At 35.7% G+C, this 19,561-nt stretch overlaps 1 protein-coding gene across 12 annotated transcripts in view; it reads left to right on the top strand.

Moving 5' to 3' along the window:
- STS (steroid sulfatase) overlaps positions 1 to 19,561 on the top strand; it is a 111,895-nt gene that overhangs the window by 25,254 nt on the left and 67,080 nt on the right. For 11 of the 12 annotated variants that reach the window (XR_015261248.1, XM_086768313.1, XM_086768321.1 and 8 more), the window contains 4 exons: positions 1,090 to 1,242; positions 2,913 to 3,034; positions 5,482 to 5,604; positions 10,512 to 10,935. Coding sequence is in view for 11 of the 12 variants with exons in the window: in XM_086768313.1 (XP_086624439.1) it covers positions 1,097 to 1,242; positions 2,913 to 3,034; positions 5,482 to 5,604; positions 10,512 to 10,935 (815 nt within the window). In the remaining variant the exon portion in view is untranslated. The remainder of the gene's footprint in view (positions 1 to 1,089; positions 1,243 to 2,912; positions 3,035 to 5,481; positions 5,605 to 10,511; positions 10,936 to 19,561) is intronic. The other variant, XM_086768372.1, reaches the window with a different exon arrangement.

Below are 19,561 nucleotides of genomic sequence, written 5' to 3'. Positions count from 1 at the left end.
TGCTCTGTCACTTTCAAATTTCTACCTCGGTCTTGGTTTCATCTGCTTTCCTTCTTGTCCCAGCATAATCCAGAGTACAGGTGTGACTCATGCCTCATCTGCATTTGAAAAAGGCTACCTGCATCCAGAAAAGATGAGAGTATTACTTGGGGCAAAAGAGAGAGAATCTCTGGTCTTTTTTGATATGTATGCCTGGCGCAGTCCATCACAGCCTAGAGGCACTAAATTTCAAAGAGAGCATAGTCAATTCAGTTTAAAACAGAGACATGACAAATCCTTGTGTAGGTAAAATAGCATTCATAGCATGCGCAGCTGCAAATAGAATGTGCTTCTGTCATAAAACCATATAATGGTAGGTAGCATTGTGTAGAATGCATTCTTCTTCCTGATATAAGTTGGATTTAGCATAAGCATTTTTTATAGAACACTGATATCAAATATTTTTACATAATTTTGCTGTAAGCCCTGATATTTAACATGTTTGTGAAAAGTTTTTGCTTAAATATGCCCTTCAATAATTTGACAGTACATCTCTTCATCCCCTTTTGAGAAACTGGAGCAGCATTTTTTTTTTTCCTTGCTGAAGGAGAAAATCAGTCATTTAATTCAATAGCAGAATTGATTAACTTTTTTTTCTGCAATGAACCTTGGAAATTTTGATTCTAAATTATTTCAGTTTCTGAAATCTGTTCAAATTGCATTTATACCTAAAGAAAAGAAAAAAAGCCTTATTTGCTGTCATGGTTTACTGCTGTGTAGTGCATCTATGTATGCAAAAGTATTGTCACTGAGCTTTTCACTAGTTCTTTGTTATTTAAAGTCTTTGTCTATGTAAAAGTGTGGAAGGAAAGACTAGCTATATACTAAAAGATGCACTTTTATTTTTTTAAAAATATGACAGAGAAAACAATGTAAAAAAAAAAAACCTCTTGAGAAAAAAAATACAAATGAAAATATATAATCTAGTTTTCTTGCTGTCTTCTACTATATAATCCAGGGCAAAAATAGATCTAAATTAAATAAACAGTCAATTTTTTTTTAAAAAAAGATCTTTATCTGTTATGTTTTTCCCTTGTTCTTACACACCAGGAAGAAGATGAGCCTCCTTTTATTCCTAATAATTTGTCAGTGTGCCATAAACAGTGTCAATACTCACCATGTTGCAAATCCCAATGTCATTTTACTCATGGCTGATGATCTTGGTATTGGAGACCTGGGATGTTATGGGAACAGAACCTTAAGGTATGATGATACATTTGGGGGAGTCATAGCTTTTTTTTCTTTCTTTTTTATGTAGTTATTTTTTATATTTAGTTCTTTATATTTTAGATTTTTATATTTGTAAGGTTAAAAACCCCCAAACATGCAGAGATTTGGTTGATTTCTTTATAAGTAGCCAGGGCTAATAACCTTTCCAGAGAATAGAACATTCATTCTTTGTTTTCTTTTCTTAATAAGAAAAAAAAAATACTTCTCTAATGTATTTATCCTGCTGAAAGGTTGCATCATAGAGAATTAAGCAACCAACGAAATAAGAATGAGCCTAGAGAAGCGAGGTATAATCAACAATTTTATTTTGAAATATACGATGCAAGTACAACTATGTATTATGCATATTTTGAGGCACTCATGATTTGCGATAAGCTTGTCACTTACAAATTGGAAAGTTTTCCTTCATTTCTTTTATGCTGTACTCAATAAATTCATTAAAACAAATGTTAATGTACCTGAGTAGTTTGTCAGTGTTCCCCAGTATGATCCTTATTACCAGCTTAGGTATGATGGTCGTGTGAACAGCACAAATTGTACCTAGTCATTGTGTTTCAGCAGTGTAAAGTCTTTGATCAAGTTAAATAAAATATTCAGACTAAAAGCACTGTCCTGTCAAATGTTAAATACTCTTGTTCCTGCTGAAGTTTGTTGGAAGTAAAGCTCCCCGTAACTCAAATGCAACAAAAATGCATGCGCAATAAAAAAGTATACACAACACTGATGCTTGGATCACTCTGCTTCCACGGACTGGAACTGCTCCAGGAACTGTGTTCTCTGATGTGACAATTAAGAATTAGATCTTTGGAGTATGAAAACATTTCACCATACTGTTTGTTATCAGTAGGTGATGTTAGAGACAGCAAAGTAGTCTGTGGAAAGTTAATTAATGTTTCTGACTATTCAGACCTAGATGGTGGGAGGACTACTGTGCCTTGAGGTCGTGGTCATTAATCTACTGCAGCTCCTGGCCAGTCTGCATTTCTAGTTTCTGTTTGCAGAACCAAGGCCACAGGATTTCTTCCGGCAGGAACCAATTTTCGTCTGCATGATAAGCCGGGTCACAGACAAGTTTCCCATGCAGATATAGAAAATTGGAGGTGCTCCTGGATCTAATATTGTAGATATAGTCATGTCAGACATGTAAACATCATTAATATAGAGCCTAACTCAGAGTCGTAACCATTTGAATCTCTTCTGATATTTGATACCACCACACGCTATTACTCCTACCTTAAAGAACTTTTGCTGGGGAAAGAGTAGGGGGTGAGGAAGCACAACCTTTCTCCAGTCTCTCCTCTCTCCATTACTGAAGCAGGGAGCCCCTGCAAGTAGGCGAGTTACAGTTCTGGCAGTGAAGAGCACAGCCATGAAGAGTAGACGTAAGTGGGGAAAAAGATTTTTGTCTCAATGCCACAGTATCTCAGTTCAGTGTTGACACCTAATCTAAAAATATTTGACATAATAGTATATAGAATTGCAACACCAGCACGTCTTTGATAATCTGCATATAAAAACATTCTTGCAGTCTTAACTTGATTTTCCTGATAGTGTTTGCCTCAAATGCCTTGATCTCACCAAGCCCATTTCCAAATAATCATCTTTGTTATTCATTTATTTTTCCTCCTGCTTATATTTTTTAGAACCCCTAATATTGGCAGGCTAGCAGAGGAAGGAGTGACACTTACTCAGCATATAGCAGCATCCCCACTTTGTACTCCAAGCAGGGCAGCTTTCCTGACAGGGCGATATCCTATCAGATCAGGTAAAATCTCATTACTTTGTTTATATATAAATATCATATTTTGTTTTCAGTAAACTGTATGCTTTCTTTTCTCTGGCCTTTCTTGATATCTTTATCATTACCAGGTTAGGTACTAATTTCAGTGACTCAGCATAGTTGGTCAGCTTTTGAAATCTTCCATATTTATGGGAAATTCTCACACTTAGAAGCCTTAATGCAAAAAATAAAGCTTTTTTTATTGCTTTTTTTTTAAATACTGAGGTTAAAATCTGATTATGGTTATTTAATGGAAGGTGGAGCCAAATTCCATAGACTTCCTTCACTGCCCAAATGACCATGGGCTCTTTCACTGCCTCACCAGTTGTATTCAGGCTACTTCCAGGATGTTGGTGGGCAGCGTGAGTGTTGAACATCACAGAGATGTATCTAGAAAGATACCATGGAAGAATCCAGTGTAAACCCTTCTGCTCAGACATTCCTGTTTCTACAAAACCTTTTGGTTTAGATGAGTTGTTATTTTTATCAAGGGGGAGGGGGGGAAGTACAGTTCATTAAGGTGTTCCAGCAACCCTTAAATCTGGGAAAAGAAAAGCAAAAATTTCTCCCTTCTTTCTAAGCATTTTTGTTCCGTATCTACCCATACACAGTGTTAAGTATCCCATGAATTCATGCATTTGATAACTTCTCTTACTTTTAAAGTCCCTGATCCAAAGCTCGTTTGAGTCAGTAAAGATGCAGTCTGTTTATTTTAGTGCACTGGGACTAAGCCCCTCAGCGCTTAGCTATGCAACTTTAACATTCCCTTAACTTCATTTTTAGCAAGGATCATTATACATTAATCAGATCACTTGTTCATTAGTGATAAAACATCCTGTCCTTGCTTCTGGAAGTGAAAGCAAAGCAAGACTCTGGAGCCTACTTGATACGTTCTTGCACATTCAAATCAAGTAACAAGTTTCTGCAAAAGTGCCAGCTAATATAACTTGCTAAGTTTTCCATTACTGCAAAGGAAAATTTTACATACCTGTTACAGCTATATTGCTATTAATATTTACTGTAGGTAAAGTCACAGGTCACTTTCCATTACGATCCTTGTTCTTATTTCTGAAAAATTAGCATTTGAACTGATTTTTTTCTTAACTGATCTGCTCTCAGTCAGACCTAATCATTTCCATGTAGGTGCAAAAATTGAACTTTCTCTTAATTAAATTATGAAATTGCTAAATGTGATCTACTTCCAAACATCAGTGAAGAACCACTAAAGGATTATTATAGAAGATACTAGAATTACAATGTGAAAAAAAAAGTTAGAAATTTAAAACTCCTGCTAATAAAACTGAGAAAAAATATTCCAAACTGCAGTATTTGGTGAGACATACATTCAGAGAAAGGTAATGGTGAAAAAAATAAAATCATGGTTCTGTGCTTTGATTATGGTACAAGAGATTGAAGTTCATGAAAATAAATATAAATAAATAATAGTAAATAAATTATAGAGATGTGTAAATGACTACAGCTAGCTAAACTGTTGGTCAATAAAGCTATCTGGGGTGAAAAACTGAAGTCAACATCTGAAGGGTAGATTGAGCTTTCTTTAATAAACCAGTCTAACAAGTCTTTTTCTCATCTAACCACAAGGGATACCTGAGGGAAGATTCTGGTTGTCTACATTAGTCATATAACTTTGGCACTGCAGTCATCCACTTGCATAATTCAGACTTCCTGGAGATACATCTGCACAGATTTGCATAGATATTTTATGTTCTCCCTGTCTATACTCAGAGCCAGCTCTCATCTGGAAGCCTAGTAATCTAATTTTCATGAACCTGAGCTCTCAAGTTCCTCATTCTGAGAGCAGTTTATAAGCTCGTGTTCCTCAGACTCTCAATATATAGAAATTACTGTGCCTTATTTAGATGTTGTCTTGTTAGCTGATACCTGATACTGTTTTAATGTGCTCTGTGTGCATTAAATCATGTGTCTCCATGCCATTGGAACACTGATTGTCTCCCATCAAAGCTGAGTGCTCTAGGCATGCTGTTTCCAGAATCAGACTCTCTCATTTTTTACTTCATCATACTTGCATGCCCAGCTGCAAGACTACCCAACTTCAACTCAGCTCCATTTCTTCCCCATGTACAAGAAAAATAAATTATGCAAGCTCAACTTTTTTCAGCTATATTATACCTTAGAACATCTACGGAAGGGGCTGCAGCTGTTTTTGTGATGGCTGGCACCATTGATTTAAGCAGAGAATTTTTTCTCCACTTCTCAATTTCTGGTGTCAATATAAAAAAGACCTCACTCAGCTAAATGGGTGATTGTATCTCTCACTTGCAACATCTAGCATCTGGTGGTAATATGTCATTTCACTGATACCTCCTAAAGCAAAAAAAGTGCATGCAGAAAGAAAGAATAGAAATTGTTCTGTATATTCTCTGAATCTCATTCATTTTCATTTTATTTAGGAATGGCTTCCTTCTCACGAGTTGGTGTTTTCTTATTTTCTGCCTCTTCTGGAGGACTTCCTTCTGAAGAAATAACTTTTTCCAAACTCCTGAAGCAGAGAGGTTATGCAACAGCTCTAATAGGTAAAATTGCATACATGCACAGCATTATTGTTCATTCATTTCAATCAAAAGAACATTAGCTTTCCATATAGATTTTTAAGGATCTACATAAAGCTTATTTCCCTCACAGCATAATGAGTTTATTTTTCTGGTACAAAGCTAAGCACATCCCCAAGCATAAGTGAAGCACTCATCAGGTAAGTATGTCTAACTCACTTGTGCAGTTATAGTCTCGTTGTGCAAGGTACTGAAGAAATGTAATGAACAAATTGAAAATTAGTCCAGCTCTTGGAAGATTTTCAGTATAAATAGGAGTTTGATTACAACAGAGAGACGATGAGGGATCGATCGCAGGGTACAAGTCAACACAGTGGTGGGATTCATTTCACCAGTTTTCAAATATCCATAACGTAAGTAATGTAGTACCTGGGTAGTAGTAGACCATCTGGATTCTCTTCTTAGTGATCAGACAGAAATGGGCATTTCTAGGTAATTTGTCTAGTCCTGTGGTAGATGTCTAATGTAAAAATGTGTTTCTCTCTCACTATGAACTATGAAGTAGACAACTAACTGCAGCATTCAGTGGTGAGTTAAAGGAATCCCACTAGATTAATATTAAACAGAATTGGGCTGAATATCATAAAGGTATAACATTTAAATAATTTTGGGGGTTTTTTTCTTGGTTTTACCACTAACTTAGTCCACAGTGTTTAGATTCTTGTGAAATACAACTTATATTGCATAATGTATTTCTGCACTGGAATAGCCAGGAAGTAGTTGTTTAGAGAACATCATAACAGAATGTTACTACATTAACTTAAATGATAGATGCACCCAATTTGATTTTTAAATGTAACAAAAGCTTATAATTCTGGGAGTAATTTTTGTTTAAAAAATTAGTCTGTTTAGCAAGGCTAGCAATTCACATCACTGTTCAAAAAATACCTGTTACGTAGACAACCAATGTCAATATTCCTAACTAAAACTCCTACTTAGCTATACCCCAGTCTTAGAGAGCATAAAATACCATTATATCCTCACAGATTGAAAACAGAAACCTAGAAAATCTTAGCAGAAGTATATTTAGCACAGATATATTTGAACCATCTTGCAAAAAAGGCATTCATAATTTGTCATGTTCATCATGGAGTTAATTCCTATTGCTCCATATGCAATTGAAGACTGCAAAAAAAAAAATTTTTCTATTTGTAACAAGCACTGTAATACAACTCATTTTCTTGGGCTGACCTAGTTAACGTTCTTTTTTTAACTATTTTCACTGCAACATGACAGCTTACCATTTAGATCTCCAGAAATTGTCTCCATGATGCTTGATGAATAGTTCTTCCAAGTGGCCTGAATGATAGCTATGAAACCATGAGATGTAATATTACCATATCCTTAGAGTATAATGAAGGCTTCCAGAAATCAATAAGTGCATTAAAATTAAGGATAAAGCATATGTAAATGACAGAAAGAAAAATTATGTAGATTTGAAGACTGGATAAGCAGACTCTGATTCCCAACCAGCCCATTTTCTGCCTCTGCTGGTATTCTTACCACATCATACTCATCTAGATATAGGGAGTCTTTGCTTGGTTCAGTCTAACTCAGGAGTTCCCAAACAATTAATTGGCAAATCCTGCATCAGTGATGGATTGGCATAAGGGTAATTTGAAACCTTTCAGTTCCTTAAGCCTGTACTGTCACATCTTTTTTTTTTATTTTTTTTTTTCCAATTTCTCTCTCCTTTACACTCTCAGGACATTTTTTTCTTCCCTAAATGCATTTTCCTTTCTTTTAATTTTTTTTTTTATTTCCTCCTGCTTGATACATCTCTAAATATATTTTAGATATAAATCTACTTCATGTGTACACTTTTTACCTCATTGTTTTTCCCGATGGCAATAAAGAAGGTGACATCCAATAGGTCTGGCAGGAAGAGACACAGTCAGAAGATCTGCAACAAAACCGAGTTTTCTTAAAAAAGGCATTGAATATGTAATATTTCACCAGTTAAGGATCCTAAAGAGTAGCAAGAAATGTTGTTGGTTTATAGGAAACAGCTGTTCATAATGCAAAAATTCCACTGAAAGTACATGGGTATTATTTTGACTACTGCTATACTCAGTTACAGTTGAGTAAAGGTCAACTTTTCCTCACTACTGTTATCTAGTGTGCTGTCTAGCATCCAGATAAGTTTAAAATCGCCCTATGTGGTTTATCTCCAAATTTTAAAATACTAGCAGATAAATAGACTTGTATTTGTCATCCAGAATGAAAACATCCAGATGTTTTAATATTTGGACACATCACAGTAGTGATTGACAAGACTGGCAAGGTCATGGAGCAGATTCTCCTGGAAACCATGCTAAGGCACATGGAGAGCAAAGAGGTGGTTGGTGACAGCCAACATGGCTTCACCAAGGGCAGATCGTGCCTGACCAATTTGGTGGCCTTCTATGAGGGGGTGACGGCATCGGTGGACAAGGGACGACTAACAGACATCATCTACCTGGACTTGTGCAAGGCTTTTGACACTGTCCCGCATGACATCCTTCTCTCTAAACTAGAGAGACATGGGTTTGATGGACAGAGCACTCGGTGGATAAGGAGTTGGCTGGATGGCCGCACTCAGAGTGTGGTGGTCAACGGCTCAATGTCCATGTGGAGACTGGTCACGAGTGGCGTCCCTCAGGGGTCCGTGCTGGGCCCGGCCCTGTTCAACATCTTTGTCGGTGACATGGACAGTGGGATAGAGTGCACCCTCAGCAAGTTCGCCGATGACACCAAGTTGTGTGGTGCCGTCGGCACACTGGAAGGGAGGGATGCCATCCTGAGGGACCTTGACAGGCTGGAGAGGTGGGCCCGTGCAAACCTCATGAAGTTTAACCAGGCCAAGTGCAAGGTCCTGCACCTGGGTCCTGGCAATCCCAGGCACAAATACAGGCTGGGCGGGGAATGGATTGAGAGCATCCCTGAGGAGAAGGACTTGGGAGTGCTGGTGGATGAGAAGCTCAACATGAGCCAGCAATGCGCCCTTGCGGCCCAGAAGGCCAACCACATCCTGGGCTGCATCAAGAGGAGCGTGGCCAGCAGGTTGAGGAAGGTGATTCTCCCCCTCTACTCTGCCCTGGTGAGACCCCACCTGGAGTACTGCGTCCAGTTCTGGAGCCTCCAACACAAGAAGGACATGGACCAGTTGGAGAAGGTCCAGAGGAGGGCCACAAAGATGATAAAAGGGCTGGAGCACCTCTCTTATGAGGACAGGCTGAGAGAGTTGGGGCTGTTCAGCCTGGAGAAGAGGAGGCTCCGGGGAGACCTGATAGCGGTCTTCCAGTATGTAAAGGGGGCCTACACGAAAGATGGGGAGAGGCTGTTCAGTAGGGCCTGTTGCGCTAGGACAAGGAGTAATGGTTTTAAAATAGAGGGACGTAGATTTAGATTGGAAATTAGGAAAAAATTTTTTACAATGCGAGTTGTAGAACACTGGAACAGGTTGCCCAGAGAGGTGGTGGAAGCCCCATCCCTGGGAACATTCAAGGCCAGGCTGGATGAGGCTCTGAGCAACCTGATCTAGTCGGGGATGTCGCTGCTCCTTGCAGGGGTGTTGGACTAGATGACCTTTGAAGGTCCCTTCCAAACCAAACCATTCTATGATTCTATGATTCTCCTGGAGTCTCTAGAACAAAATATTTACAATTTCTTTGGGCTAGGTTATGGGGTTGAGTACTTACTGGGCTTGCAGGTTTTTTTGTTTATTTCTTTTAAGATCACAACTCCTGAATTATGCTGATCATTTTTAGGTATTTGATTCATAAAAAATAAATATAATTTGATCCAGCAATGTATATTGTCATCTGTTTTGTCAAGGGTGACATATTTTGTCAAATATTCAACACATTTCTTTACTGAGACCAAAGAGCATAGCTCTAGCCATAATTTATGTCAAGTTTAGGCTTAACTGAATTTGAATTTTTTGAAATTGTATATTTGAATTTAAATGAGACCTCCAAAACAGTTAAGTCTCTTGTACTAAGCAATGCATAAACATATGGTAAGGGATTGTACCTGAGTCACAGAATGAATTATCTAGATACTTACTGTAATCAGCACGAACATAGATTATGATACTATAATGCAAATCAGACTAATTTTTTTTGTTGTGTCAGTCAGTGTCCAACATTATTGCAGAATTAGAATGATTTCCTAGTGAGACAAAATGCTGAGAGTGAGAGTGTTTGGTGGCAATTTTTTTGTTAAGGTTGGGGTTTAAAAATTATTTTTCTATATATAAAATAGAGAAAAATAAAATGTATTCTCCCTCATTTTATATATATATATATACGCAGATACATATATAGATAGGGAGATTGGCAATTTCAGAGATTTTGCAATCATTGAAATAATAAATGCTTGATAAATTCACTATTCTTGATTTATTTCCTGTTTGTTACTCTTTTCTTGTTTTTTTTTTGTTAAACTAGTTAAATGTAAATGATTTGCTAGAAAAATTTTAGAAAATTTATTTCGTAACTCCATATTGGCTTTTTCTAAGAAAGCAGTAACTGCTCCAAAATAATACTTTCTTATGGCTACTTAACTACATGTGCACAAAGGCTTCATTTTCAAAGTTAACTGTCAGGGCTCTGTTGCTCCTCAGTGACCTGCTAGCCCACTCATAATTTAATGGTCTCCATCAGGAGCTGTGCTAAACTATTTCTAAGTAAAACAAAGAGGCAGACATGAAACAAAGTCGTTGATGAAGGCATAAAGAAAGATTAGATAGAAAACAGGGATCCACACAATAAATGCTAGGGATGAGGAGGATATCAGTCAGATAGTGACAGTTTCATGTTTGGAATAGTGCACATTATAAGTTTGATGATTTACCTACAAAAATACTCCCTGTCTTTCTCTCTTTGTAGGAAAGTGGCATCTTGGGATGAACTGTGAAAGCAGTAATGACTTCTGTCACCACCCCCTCAGTCATGGATTTGATTATTTTTATGGGCTTACCGTGACCAATTTTAGAGACTGCAAACCTGGCCAAGGCAGTGTATTTTTTAAAGGGGTTCAAAAATCCCTTGTTATCCCAATCCAAATTGCTGGAATCACCCTGGTCTCGTTGGCAATAGTGCAGTACGTTGGCCTCCTCAAAGTACCTTTCCAAGCATTGGGTTACTGCTTGTTAATAACCGCTATTTCACTTGCGGTTTTGATTTTTTTCTTTTATCATTTTCGACACTTGAACTGCTTCTTAATGAGGGACCATCAGATTGTCCAGCAACCACTATCCTATGAGAACCTTACTCAGAGGCTGACAAAGGAAGCCATGCAGTTTATAGGGAGGTAGGTTTATAACTGTCTTATAAATTAATACTGGCATTTCCCAATGACAATGCTTCTGAAAAAGTAGGAAAAAAATATGAACTGGTGGGCACATGGAATATGTCATTGTATGTTATTGTAATTTTTTTCCTTTAAAAGATGACTGACTGAAGTTAATCTTTTTAGTGAAAGTGACTTATTTTCTTTCAGATATGTTATAACTTTCTCTATAAAAATTAAAAACTATTTGTATTTACATACTTCAGATTTTATTTTTCAAAAAATGTATAACTTTGTTAGCACTTTCATGCTTGAAAATTTAATGGAACTTGAAATATGAAAAATCTTTTGTAGTGTGACTTAATTATGTGAAAGCACAATGCAGAGTCCTAATCCATGACTGTTCTGGAATGGGAAACTTTTCATCACCATTAATTTGATGCATCCATTAAATGGCATTCATACAGCCACTTTTTTAAGAGACTGTCATTTTAGGTGCCTCAACTTTTATGCCAGATTCATTTTGAAAAGACTTGATTTACAGAACTTAGGAAATAAATGTTTTCTGAAAACTATGATTTTTTAATAGCCATCACATTGAATCACCTGAATATTTTATGTACAAAATCATCCTAAGTCATTCTTCATTTTTGCTAAGTTAGCTACTTTGGCGTAATTGTCACGACAGGGCCTTTAATGGGATCAAATCATAAAAGTATACATTTGTATGTTCTGAAGTATAAATTGAAAGGAAAAATATTTCATCCATTTAGCTTATTGAAAAGTATGCCAAAATATATTTCTCAGTCACTTTTGAAACAAGTTGCAGGATTTCTAAAAGCAGTTAATCAAAAGTAAAAACATGTTTTAAGACAAAGAAGTCCCTTAATTACTATTCTGAAATGTACCAGGTAGTTACTGTGAGTATATTGCTGAGTGAACATTGCTGAATGAAAACTTATACCAAAGAATCAGAGGCTAAATTTTCTAGAATGGATGTCTGCATGCAGTAGTTATCAAGACTATTAGCAAAAAAAGATGTTTATCTAAAATCTTAATCTCGTACTGCAATTTTTCTATCATTATAAATATTTGATGTGGCCATTTCTACTCATCATGCCAAAATAAAATGGTTCTGTATCAAATTTGTTTAAGTGAGTAAGTCTTCCCAACAGTCAACATTCTCGTGACTATTTATAAATAAACTAAAACATGTTCATTTTTTCTTGGCAAAGGTGATAGGTATAAAGATGCCTTCTCATCTAGATTCTAATTAATTTAACAGTGAAGCTGTTTGTTCACTACAAACTAAAACACACACGCATACCCTTCTTTGAAAATTGTTTAGAGGTTATTTCTTTGTGACCAAGTGTTTGGAGATTTTAAAAGACTCTTGAGTACATTAACTCTCTGTTGCAGATCTTCCATGATTTACAAGTATGTAATGTGCCTCTAATGATGTTTTGGATATTTCTGAATGTGTCATGGATTTCAATGCAATGATAGTAAAATGGTAGCCCCAAAACAGATGAGGTGGAGATTGGAAATCAATGCTAGAAAACTAGAAACTCTTTAAACTTTATTAATATTCATAACGTGCACAGTGTTATTGTGTAGCTTAGTGCAAAACAGTGTATCATCTAAGTCAGCAAAGCTTTGTTGACTCAGCTGGAGGTAAGCAGCTTTACATCATCTGGGCACTTGATCCCAGTTCTAAATGTAGTTTCCAGACAAAAGTGATGTTAAATTGAAGTCAAGGTTAATAGAACATATTTGTAGTTTACAGTAAACTTCATTAGAGGAATGCTGCAATTATAGTAAGAACTATAACCTAGATAATTTGAGGTCAATGTTAAAGAATATGAAAGCACATTAAGGTATTGAGAAGCAATCAGGGCATTGGAGCAATCTTAACTGTGCCCTGTAGTGAATTCACAGCGAAGTATATGACCATAAAACTTGCTCCTGGGGGTAGGAGTAATTAGATTAATATTCACTGAACTAGTCTGTCCCATATATTAGTGTGAGCAACAAAATCGATATTTGTTTTGACACACTGGTTCTGACATTATGTAGTTCATGTCTGTCAACTCCGGTGCACCAATAAACCGTTACTTTTATGACTAGTCTAATGACTTTGGTCATTTGTGAGGGAACGGCCGTCAAGCGACAGCCAAGTTGCAGTAGCAATCAGACATCTTGCACTCAGAAGTGAATGGCCACCAGGTTTTTGGAAGCCACAGTTACTCCACAGCATTCTTTTCATTGCACTTCTTTCAGCAAACAATCTTTCAACCCTCCTTTAGCCGCACATTTGACTCAACACTTGATTTGTCATACAGGCTTCTTTTGTCTAAATAATACAATAAGCAGCAAGCTCAGTCCTGTACACCATTAATCCCCATGCACAAGTATACCAGAGTTGAAACAATCCTGAATTTGAAGAATTCAGAGTAATTGGCCTTAAGTGATGCTGAATACATTTTGTCATCAAACTAAAAATCATCAGCTATCATATATGTTTTAATTGGTTAATTATCTTTACAGTAAGTATATAATGAAGCCCCAATCTTCAACAGCACTGCTACTTTCTGTATAGCCCTTTATGCTATATTTATATATAATATATGTGGATGTATATGTAGTTATATGCATATAACAATTACAAGAAAAATGTTTTATCTATCTAAGTTTATAGTACCTATTACCTATATTACCTTTGTAAGTTCTTCAGAGTTCAGGCAATGGATTTCCTGACATTATTCTCTTTTCTAGCTACTTCTCAGTCATATTGTCAGCTTTATGACTTCTTACCATGTATATAATAATTACATTTTTTATTTTTAAAGTCTTCTTATAATTTCTTCATAGTATATAGCTAGGTGCTGTTACACTTGCTTTGGTCTGTTCTTTACAGAGGTGATATTGTGTTTGTTCATCCTTAGTTTAGGATGTGTATATTATGGTTTTTCGTTTGTTCCTAGGTAGATTGAAAGAGAGCAAATACAATATTCAATGTTCAGAAGTGGCACTGGAGAAGAATATATACAATATACAATTTAAAATGTCAGATCCAGTGCATGAAAACAAATACTAATTTAGTTGCTCACCATAATTGTAAATGGGTAGGTCAGCTCAGTGTATGTTAATTTTAATTACTTTTTCTCAAAAGTGAGTGTGTGTACATATTGTAACCCTGTAAGAACACTTTCTAGGCTTTACAGTGTATTTGAAAGTCAAAGAGATGCTAATTATTTTGTGTCAAGTTCAATGTGGTTGTCACTCGTGTCTTCAGCATGTCCATTAATGACCAGCTGCACAGACAATCTGGATTTGGAAAATGCCAGAAACTTGTTTTTAACTTATCAGAAATTAACAAAACAAAAGTACCACTGCGTGATACAGAGTACATCTCTGACAATTTTGGATAGCTGATCACAGTTTTTTTTTTTTTTAATCCCAATGAAATCTAACTTCTGGAAAGCAGTATTTGCATCCAAACATGTTTATATTCAAACATATGGTGAAGATGATATTGAAGAATTTTCATGCAGAATTATTTTTTCAGTCATAGATTACATAGCCATAATATTAAAAATTTTGTGATGACAGTTAATACATATTTTTATTTTCTTTTTATCTGTTCTATTTCAGTCCTTGAAACAGTGTTACAACACATGTTCAAATTTATTTCTGTCTAATTTACCAGACTGGGGTTTAGAAGTTTTGCATATATCACTAGGTCTTAAGATCAGGCAGTTAACGTGTTGTACTGGAGCTAGAATTCTGAAATCAAGTCTTTCTATGAATTCTACAAGAAGATTCCTTAGAATTTACAGCAAAGCACCGATTATGGAGAAGAGTGTGTGTATCTTTATAGACACGACGTATATGTGCACATATATTAAAAAAGGTAGCAAATTATAAGCCATAACAACTCTACTGGATCTTCATCCCTTTTTCGCAGCCTTCTGCTTGTTCCTTTTGGACAGAAGAGCTATAATATTTATTCAAATACTTTAGGGTCATCTGAAAATGAAAGATTTTAGCCACTTAAGTTACTTAAAATTATTAAGGACCTAACTAGTCCTGCAGTGAGTGACAGATTGCTTTTTAAATCAAATACTTCTAAAAAGCAGCATATCTGTATACTGGGCTCCAAAGATTTGCAGGGGAGAGGGATTTAGTAATGAGTATAATTTGCAGTACGTGAGAAATTTCTGGTTTTTTCTCCGTGCTTACAAGAATGTACGTTTTGAAGGGGAGAGAAAAGGTTCTGTGTAAAGGAAATAAAAACATATATGAATTGTGTACTGTAAGCATTTAAATGAAGAAATAGGTATGAAATTAGAGATGTCAAAAGTGTCTTGGCTACTTGCATGGAAGAATCATTTCATAAATGAAGATATAGTAGTAACGAATCCTACTTTTAATATCTTTTGGAAAGAGTCAGATTTGCCATGATTTTATGTTTTAATCCCTCTCTCATTCAATTTTCAACACCTTTTTTCTGGTTTTGATAAATTACCCTCAAGTGGTCTGGAGTTCTCTTATGATTTTGAAAAATTTTGAAAATATGAGATTTGTGTTTTAGTATGTGTCCGCTGAAAGAGTAAGACAAATATTCATTCATAAATTCATTCACGATAACAAGGATTTTATCACTGTTAGCAGTCAGAACAAAGCAAGATGCAGCTTGTAGGACAAAGTCGTGCTTTGAGACAACTAAGCCAAGGTTTGCCTTTTCCTTCTGCAGGAACAAGGCTTAATGAAGTGGCTTCCACCAGTTCAGTCAGACAGAGCACTGTCTAATTGGTGATCTGATCTGGAAGCAGATGAGGGAGCCATGGGGAGTCAGCATTGAAGGAACTTATCCACTGAGGGGACATTGTATAAAAAGAATTATTTTAGTATAAGGAAGGTGATGGGAAAGGAAAAGTTAGGTTTGAATCTGCCTGTATCAGCACATTGTTACATATTTGTGCTGAAAATATATCTTCAGATTATATACTGCAACATTTCTGTTTTCTTTCATCTCAGTTGTGATTCTGGTGTACTGTGACTATGGGAAAATTACATTCTCATTCAATAAGTTTTATTAAACCATATGTACTTATTCTTATAAGAGGTAACACATTTTACTGCTGTATCTATTTCAAATAGTTCTTTGCAGGCTATTTCAGTCTTATGGGTGAATTACCTGTAATTTATAAGACTTTGGGGATTACAGAAACAATTATTAACCCAATTTTAACATAGCACAGTGTTTGCTCAGCTCAGGAAAAGCCAACTATATCTGTTTTCATAGCCAGGTGCTGTGAATCATAGAACCTCCGCTGGTATAGGGGATGTAGTGGTCTAATGGGTTAAAAAAAACATACTTTGTGACAGAATGTGAAGATAATTTGACAGGTAGCAAAAAAAAAAAAGTTGTTCAAAAAGATCATACTTGTACATCATATTAAAGGTTAATTTAGAATTTATTGTGAAAAAGTAAAATGGATCCCTGTCATGGCATGTTTCCATCTTGTTTCCAGTGAAGAATCACTCTTGATATCTCTGTTTAATTTGACAAGTCCAAGTCAACAAATTCAGAGCCCCACCTGATGCTCTGCTTCAGTGGTCTTAGATTGACATCAATGCATAGAAAAGAAAACAGAAGTACTCAAGGAGTTTTCAGTGCAGCAAGTATTTAGAGCAGAATTGCAGTAAAAAATTTAAAAGACCCCTATGTCAAGTCAAACTAGCTGTAACTAGTTCTCTCATCCACTGGTTGGTGAGGCACTGGAATGGGTTTTCCAGAGAAGTTGTGGATGCCCCATCCCTGGAAGTGTTCAAGGCCAGGTTGGTTGGGGCTTTGAGCAACCTGACCTAGTGGAAGGTGTCCCTGCCCAGGGCTGGGGGCTTGGAACTAGATGACCTTTAAGGTCCCTTCCAACTCAAACCAGTCTATGATTCTATGATTTAAAGCTGTGTTTTACAGTTCAAGCCTGAACTAAATCCTTGAGTAAGGTAAAGACTCCTTACACTAAATAATGAGAATCTAGTACTATGCAATGCAGAATAGTCACCAACATGATGCTTTTAGATGTTTTCAAGATCAGTTAAGCATGCATTAAAGAATGTCTTACGTCAGATATGGCTCTTTGGCTACTCAGGAAATTGAAAAGACTATGTGATTCACATTAGGATAATTTTTTTTTACTATGTTTGAGTAAGTGAATCTCAGATCATTTGAAAGTGAAGTTCCCTGAGTTTGAACTGTGTAAAAGATAGTGGCAATACAATTTGAAGGAGCTGTTTACTGAAGTGCTTCAGGAGTTAAGCTGTTATTGTCAAATTTCTCTCCTACCTACTAGCTGATATTGTCATTCCATTTTCAAGGTTGCAGTAAAAGTAGTCAGTTATGGTTCTCCTTAAAGAGTTTTGGCAGGAGATAAATAGCTGCCTGTGATCTTTTATAGGATATTAATAGATGAGACACTTCACCTGACAACGAGCTGTCAATCAGAACCTGTCAATTTGAGTTGCCAAGAAGAGAATGATGTAGTGCCTTTCCATATCAATCATTGGTTCGACAAATCTTCATGAAAGTTAGATATTTTGTCAGTTCCATTAAAAAAAAAAAACAACAAAAAAAACCCACCAAGCAAAACAAACCTGACTTGTTATGTCTTGAAAATAATGTTTATAGGAGAGGCTTTAAATACTTAATTTTAGCAATGTAGATATACATTTAGAAGTCTGCACTATTTCTGTGACATTAGAACAAGGCAGTTTTCAAGAAAAGTAAATGGTGCGTACACCATTATAAGTATAAAGTAATTTTTTGTGCGTGTGTTTTACCCTAGAACTTGTGTATTACTCTCAATTCAGTGAACTGTGTTTGTGGAAAATGTCAAAGATAATCCCATGCACTAAAAAATGCAGGTTGTAAAACAAAAACCTTGCAGAAATGTTCTTTTATGAAAGATCAGTGTTGCATTAATATGCATATGAAATATTAAACTTACTATTAAACACATCTTTTCTTTTACTCAAAATGCTGACATTTTCCGTCTTTTTAATTGACTGAGAAGTCTCATGTTATTTGTTGCTACAGTATTGAAAGGCTCTCACGTATATGTCCTCTCGAATAGCAACAAACACAACTTCGTGGAAAGTATATCTTTTATGAAAAATATTGTACTTTTTCTTTATATTTTTAATCTGTACTTTATAATACTAAGATAATACAGGATACATGCACAAATATTTTATTTCCATTTTTCCTGTGAAAAATGTTCTATTTATTCTGTCATTGTTTTTAAAAAGGAAAATCTTTTTATGAAGAAAAAGTCCCAGACAGAAATACACTTATCAAGTGAATAGTCTGGATAAAACCTTCCCGTTTTTTTGTTATGTACTGCTGCCTATGCTGGTAAAAAAAAAAAAAAAAAAAAAGCATTAACCATACAACTTTTGCAAAAACAGGTCCAACCAAGGAGAGAGGAAAAATGGATCATAAATATACCAGGTTAAACCTGGTCATTTTTCCTTAAGAGTAAAGTATTGTTATCATACGAATCCCCTTCATTAAAAGACTTTGTTTTCAGGTTCTAATGTGAGTTGGTTTTTTTATTATTATTTATTTTAAAGAAACAGTTTGTATGTTCTTGTCTGTTTTGTTCCTCCTTTCTTTAAAGGGTGAATGAATCAGCTGCATGAGGAAATATATAGTGTCTCTTTAATGTTGACATGAGTCACAGGTATTATTCACTACAGATTGGCGAGGGAAAATACAGTAAATAAAGACAAAAATACTCTATAATTAGCCATGTGCTTTAAGGTGATATCCGGACAAGATTTCTGGGTAGTGCTTTTGTGATTCAACTGATATTTACAATATATGTAATGTACTACAAATGCTGTTAGAGTGTATAGCAGTAAACTTGGCTAGTACTACACAATTTTAAATAATGTTCTGTAAATAAAGCATAAGAAAAAGTTCATACTTGAGCTATGCTTTCACAGCCTGCTGGAACTGATCCTAAATATCGTGTTGACAGATCACATGGACAGCAAAATTTACCGAAAGTCTATTTATTGCCCTCTTTCTTTTGTATCAGTTCAGGAAATTGACTGAAGACAATGGAGATTGTTCATTACTGTGAGAGGAAAAATATTTCTTTTTACTATTATGTACTTTGAGATTACTTATTCTTTGGTGCAACATACTTATAGTGTTGGCTACTGATCACATGCATACACACACAGAGCATTAAATGACAAGAGAAGGTTTGGTCATATACCTTAATCCAGGATAAAGAAGGACAAAAAGTACCAGTATACTTGATTTAGTGTAGTTACTGATATTATGGTACGCTTGACCCTGGTCCTCATAACAGTCTAGTTGATTAGCTTCCATATGACCTTGTGAGGAATATGTTTCACATATGTATGTAGTTCTGAAGGTATGTTTTTGAATAGCAATTGTATTTGGGCTTTTAAATATCTACTTGTAAAATTAAGAGAAGTGCTTGTAGCCAAAAAGCACTAGGTTCCTGGCTTTAAAGAAGCCCTATTTCAATATATATGGCAAACACTAATTAGATTTTGTTGTTTATTTTTGCTTTCAATTCAGTATACAGTTAAGAATGGCATTTTG

This window comes from Chlamydotis macqueenii, chromosome 1 (assembly GCF_036417535.1).
Source record: "Chlamydotis macqueenii isolate bChlMac1 chromosome 1, bChlMac1.mat, whole genome shotgun sequence".
Lineage (NCBI taxonomy): Eukaryota > Metazoa > Chordata > Aves > Otidiformes > Otididae > Chlamydotis > Chlamydotis macqueenii.
Note: the sequence above shows the minus strand (reverse complement) of the source record. Positions and strands in the feature narration are given on the sequence as shown.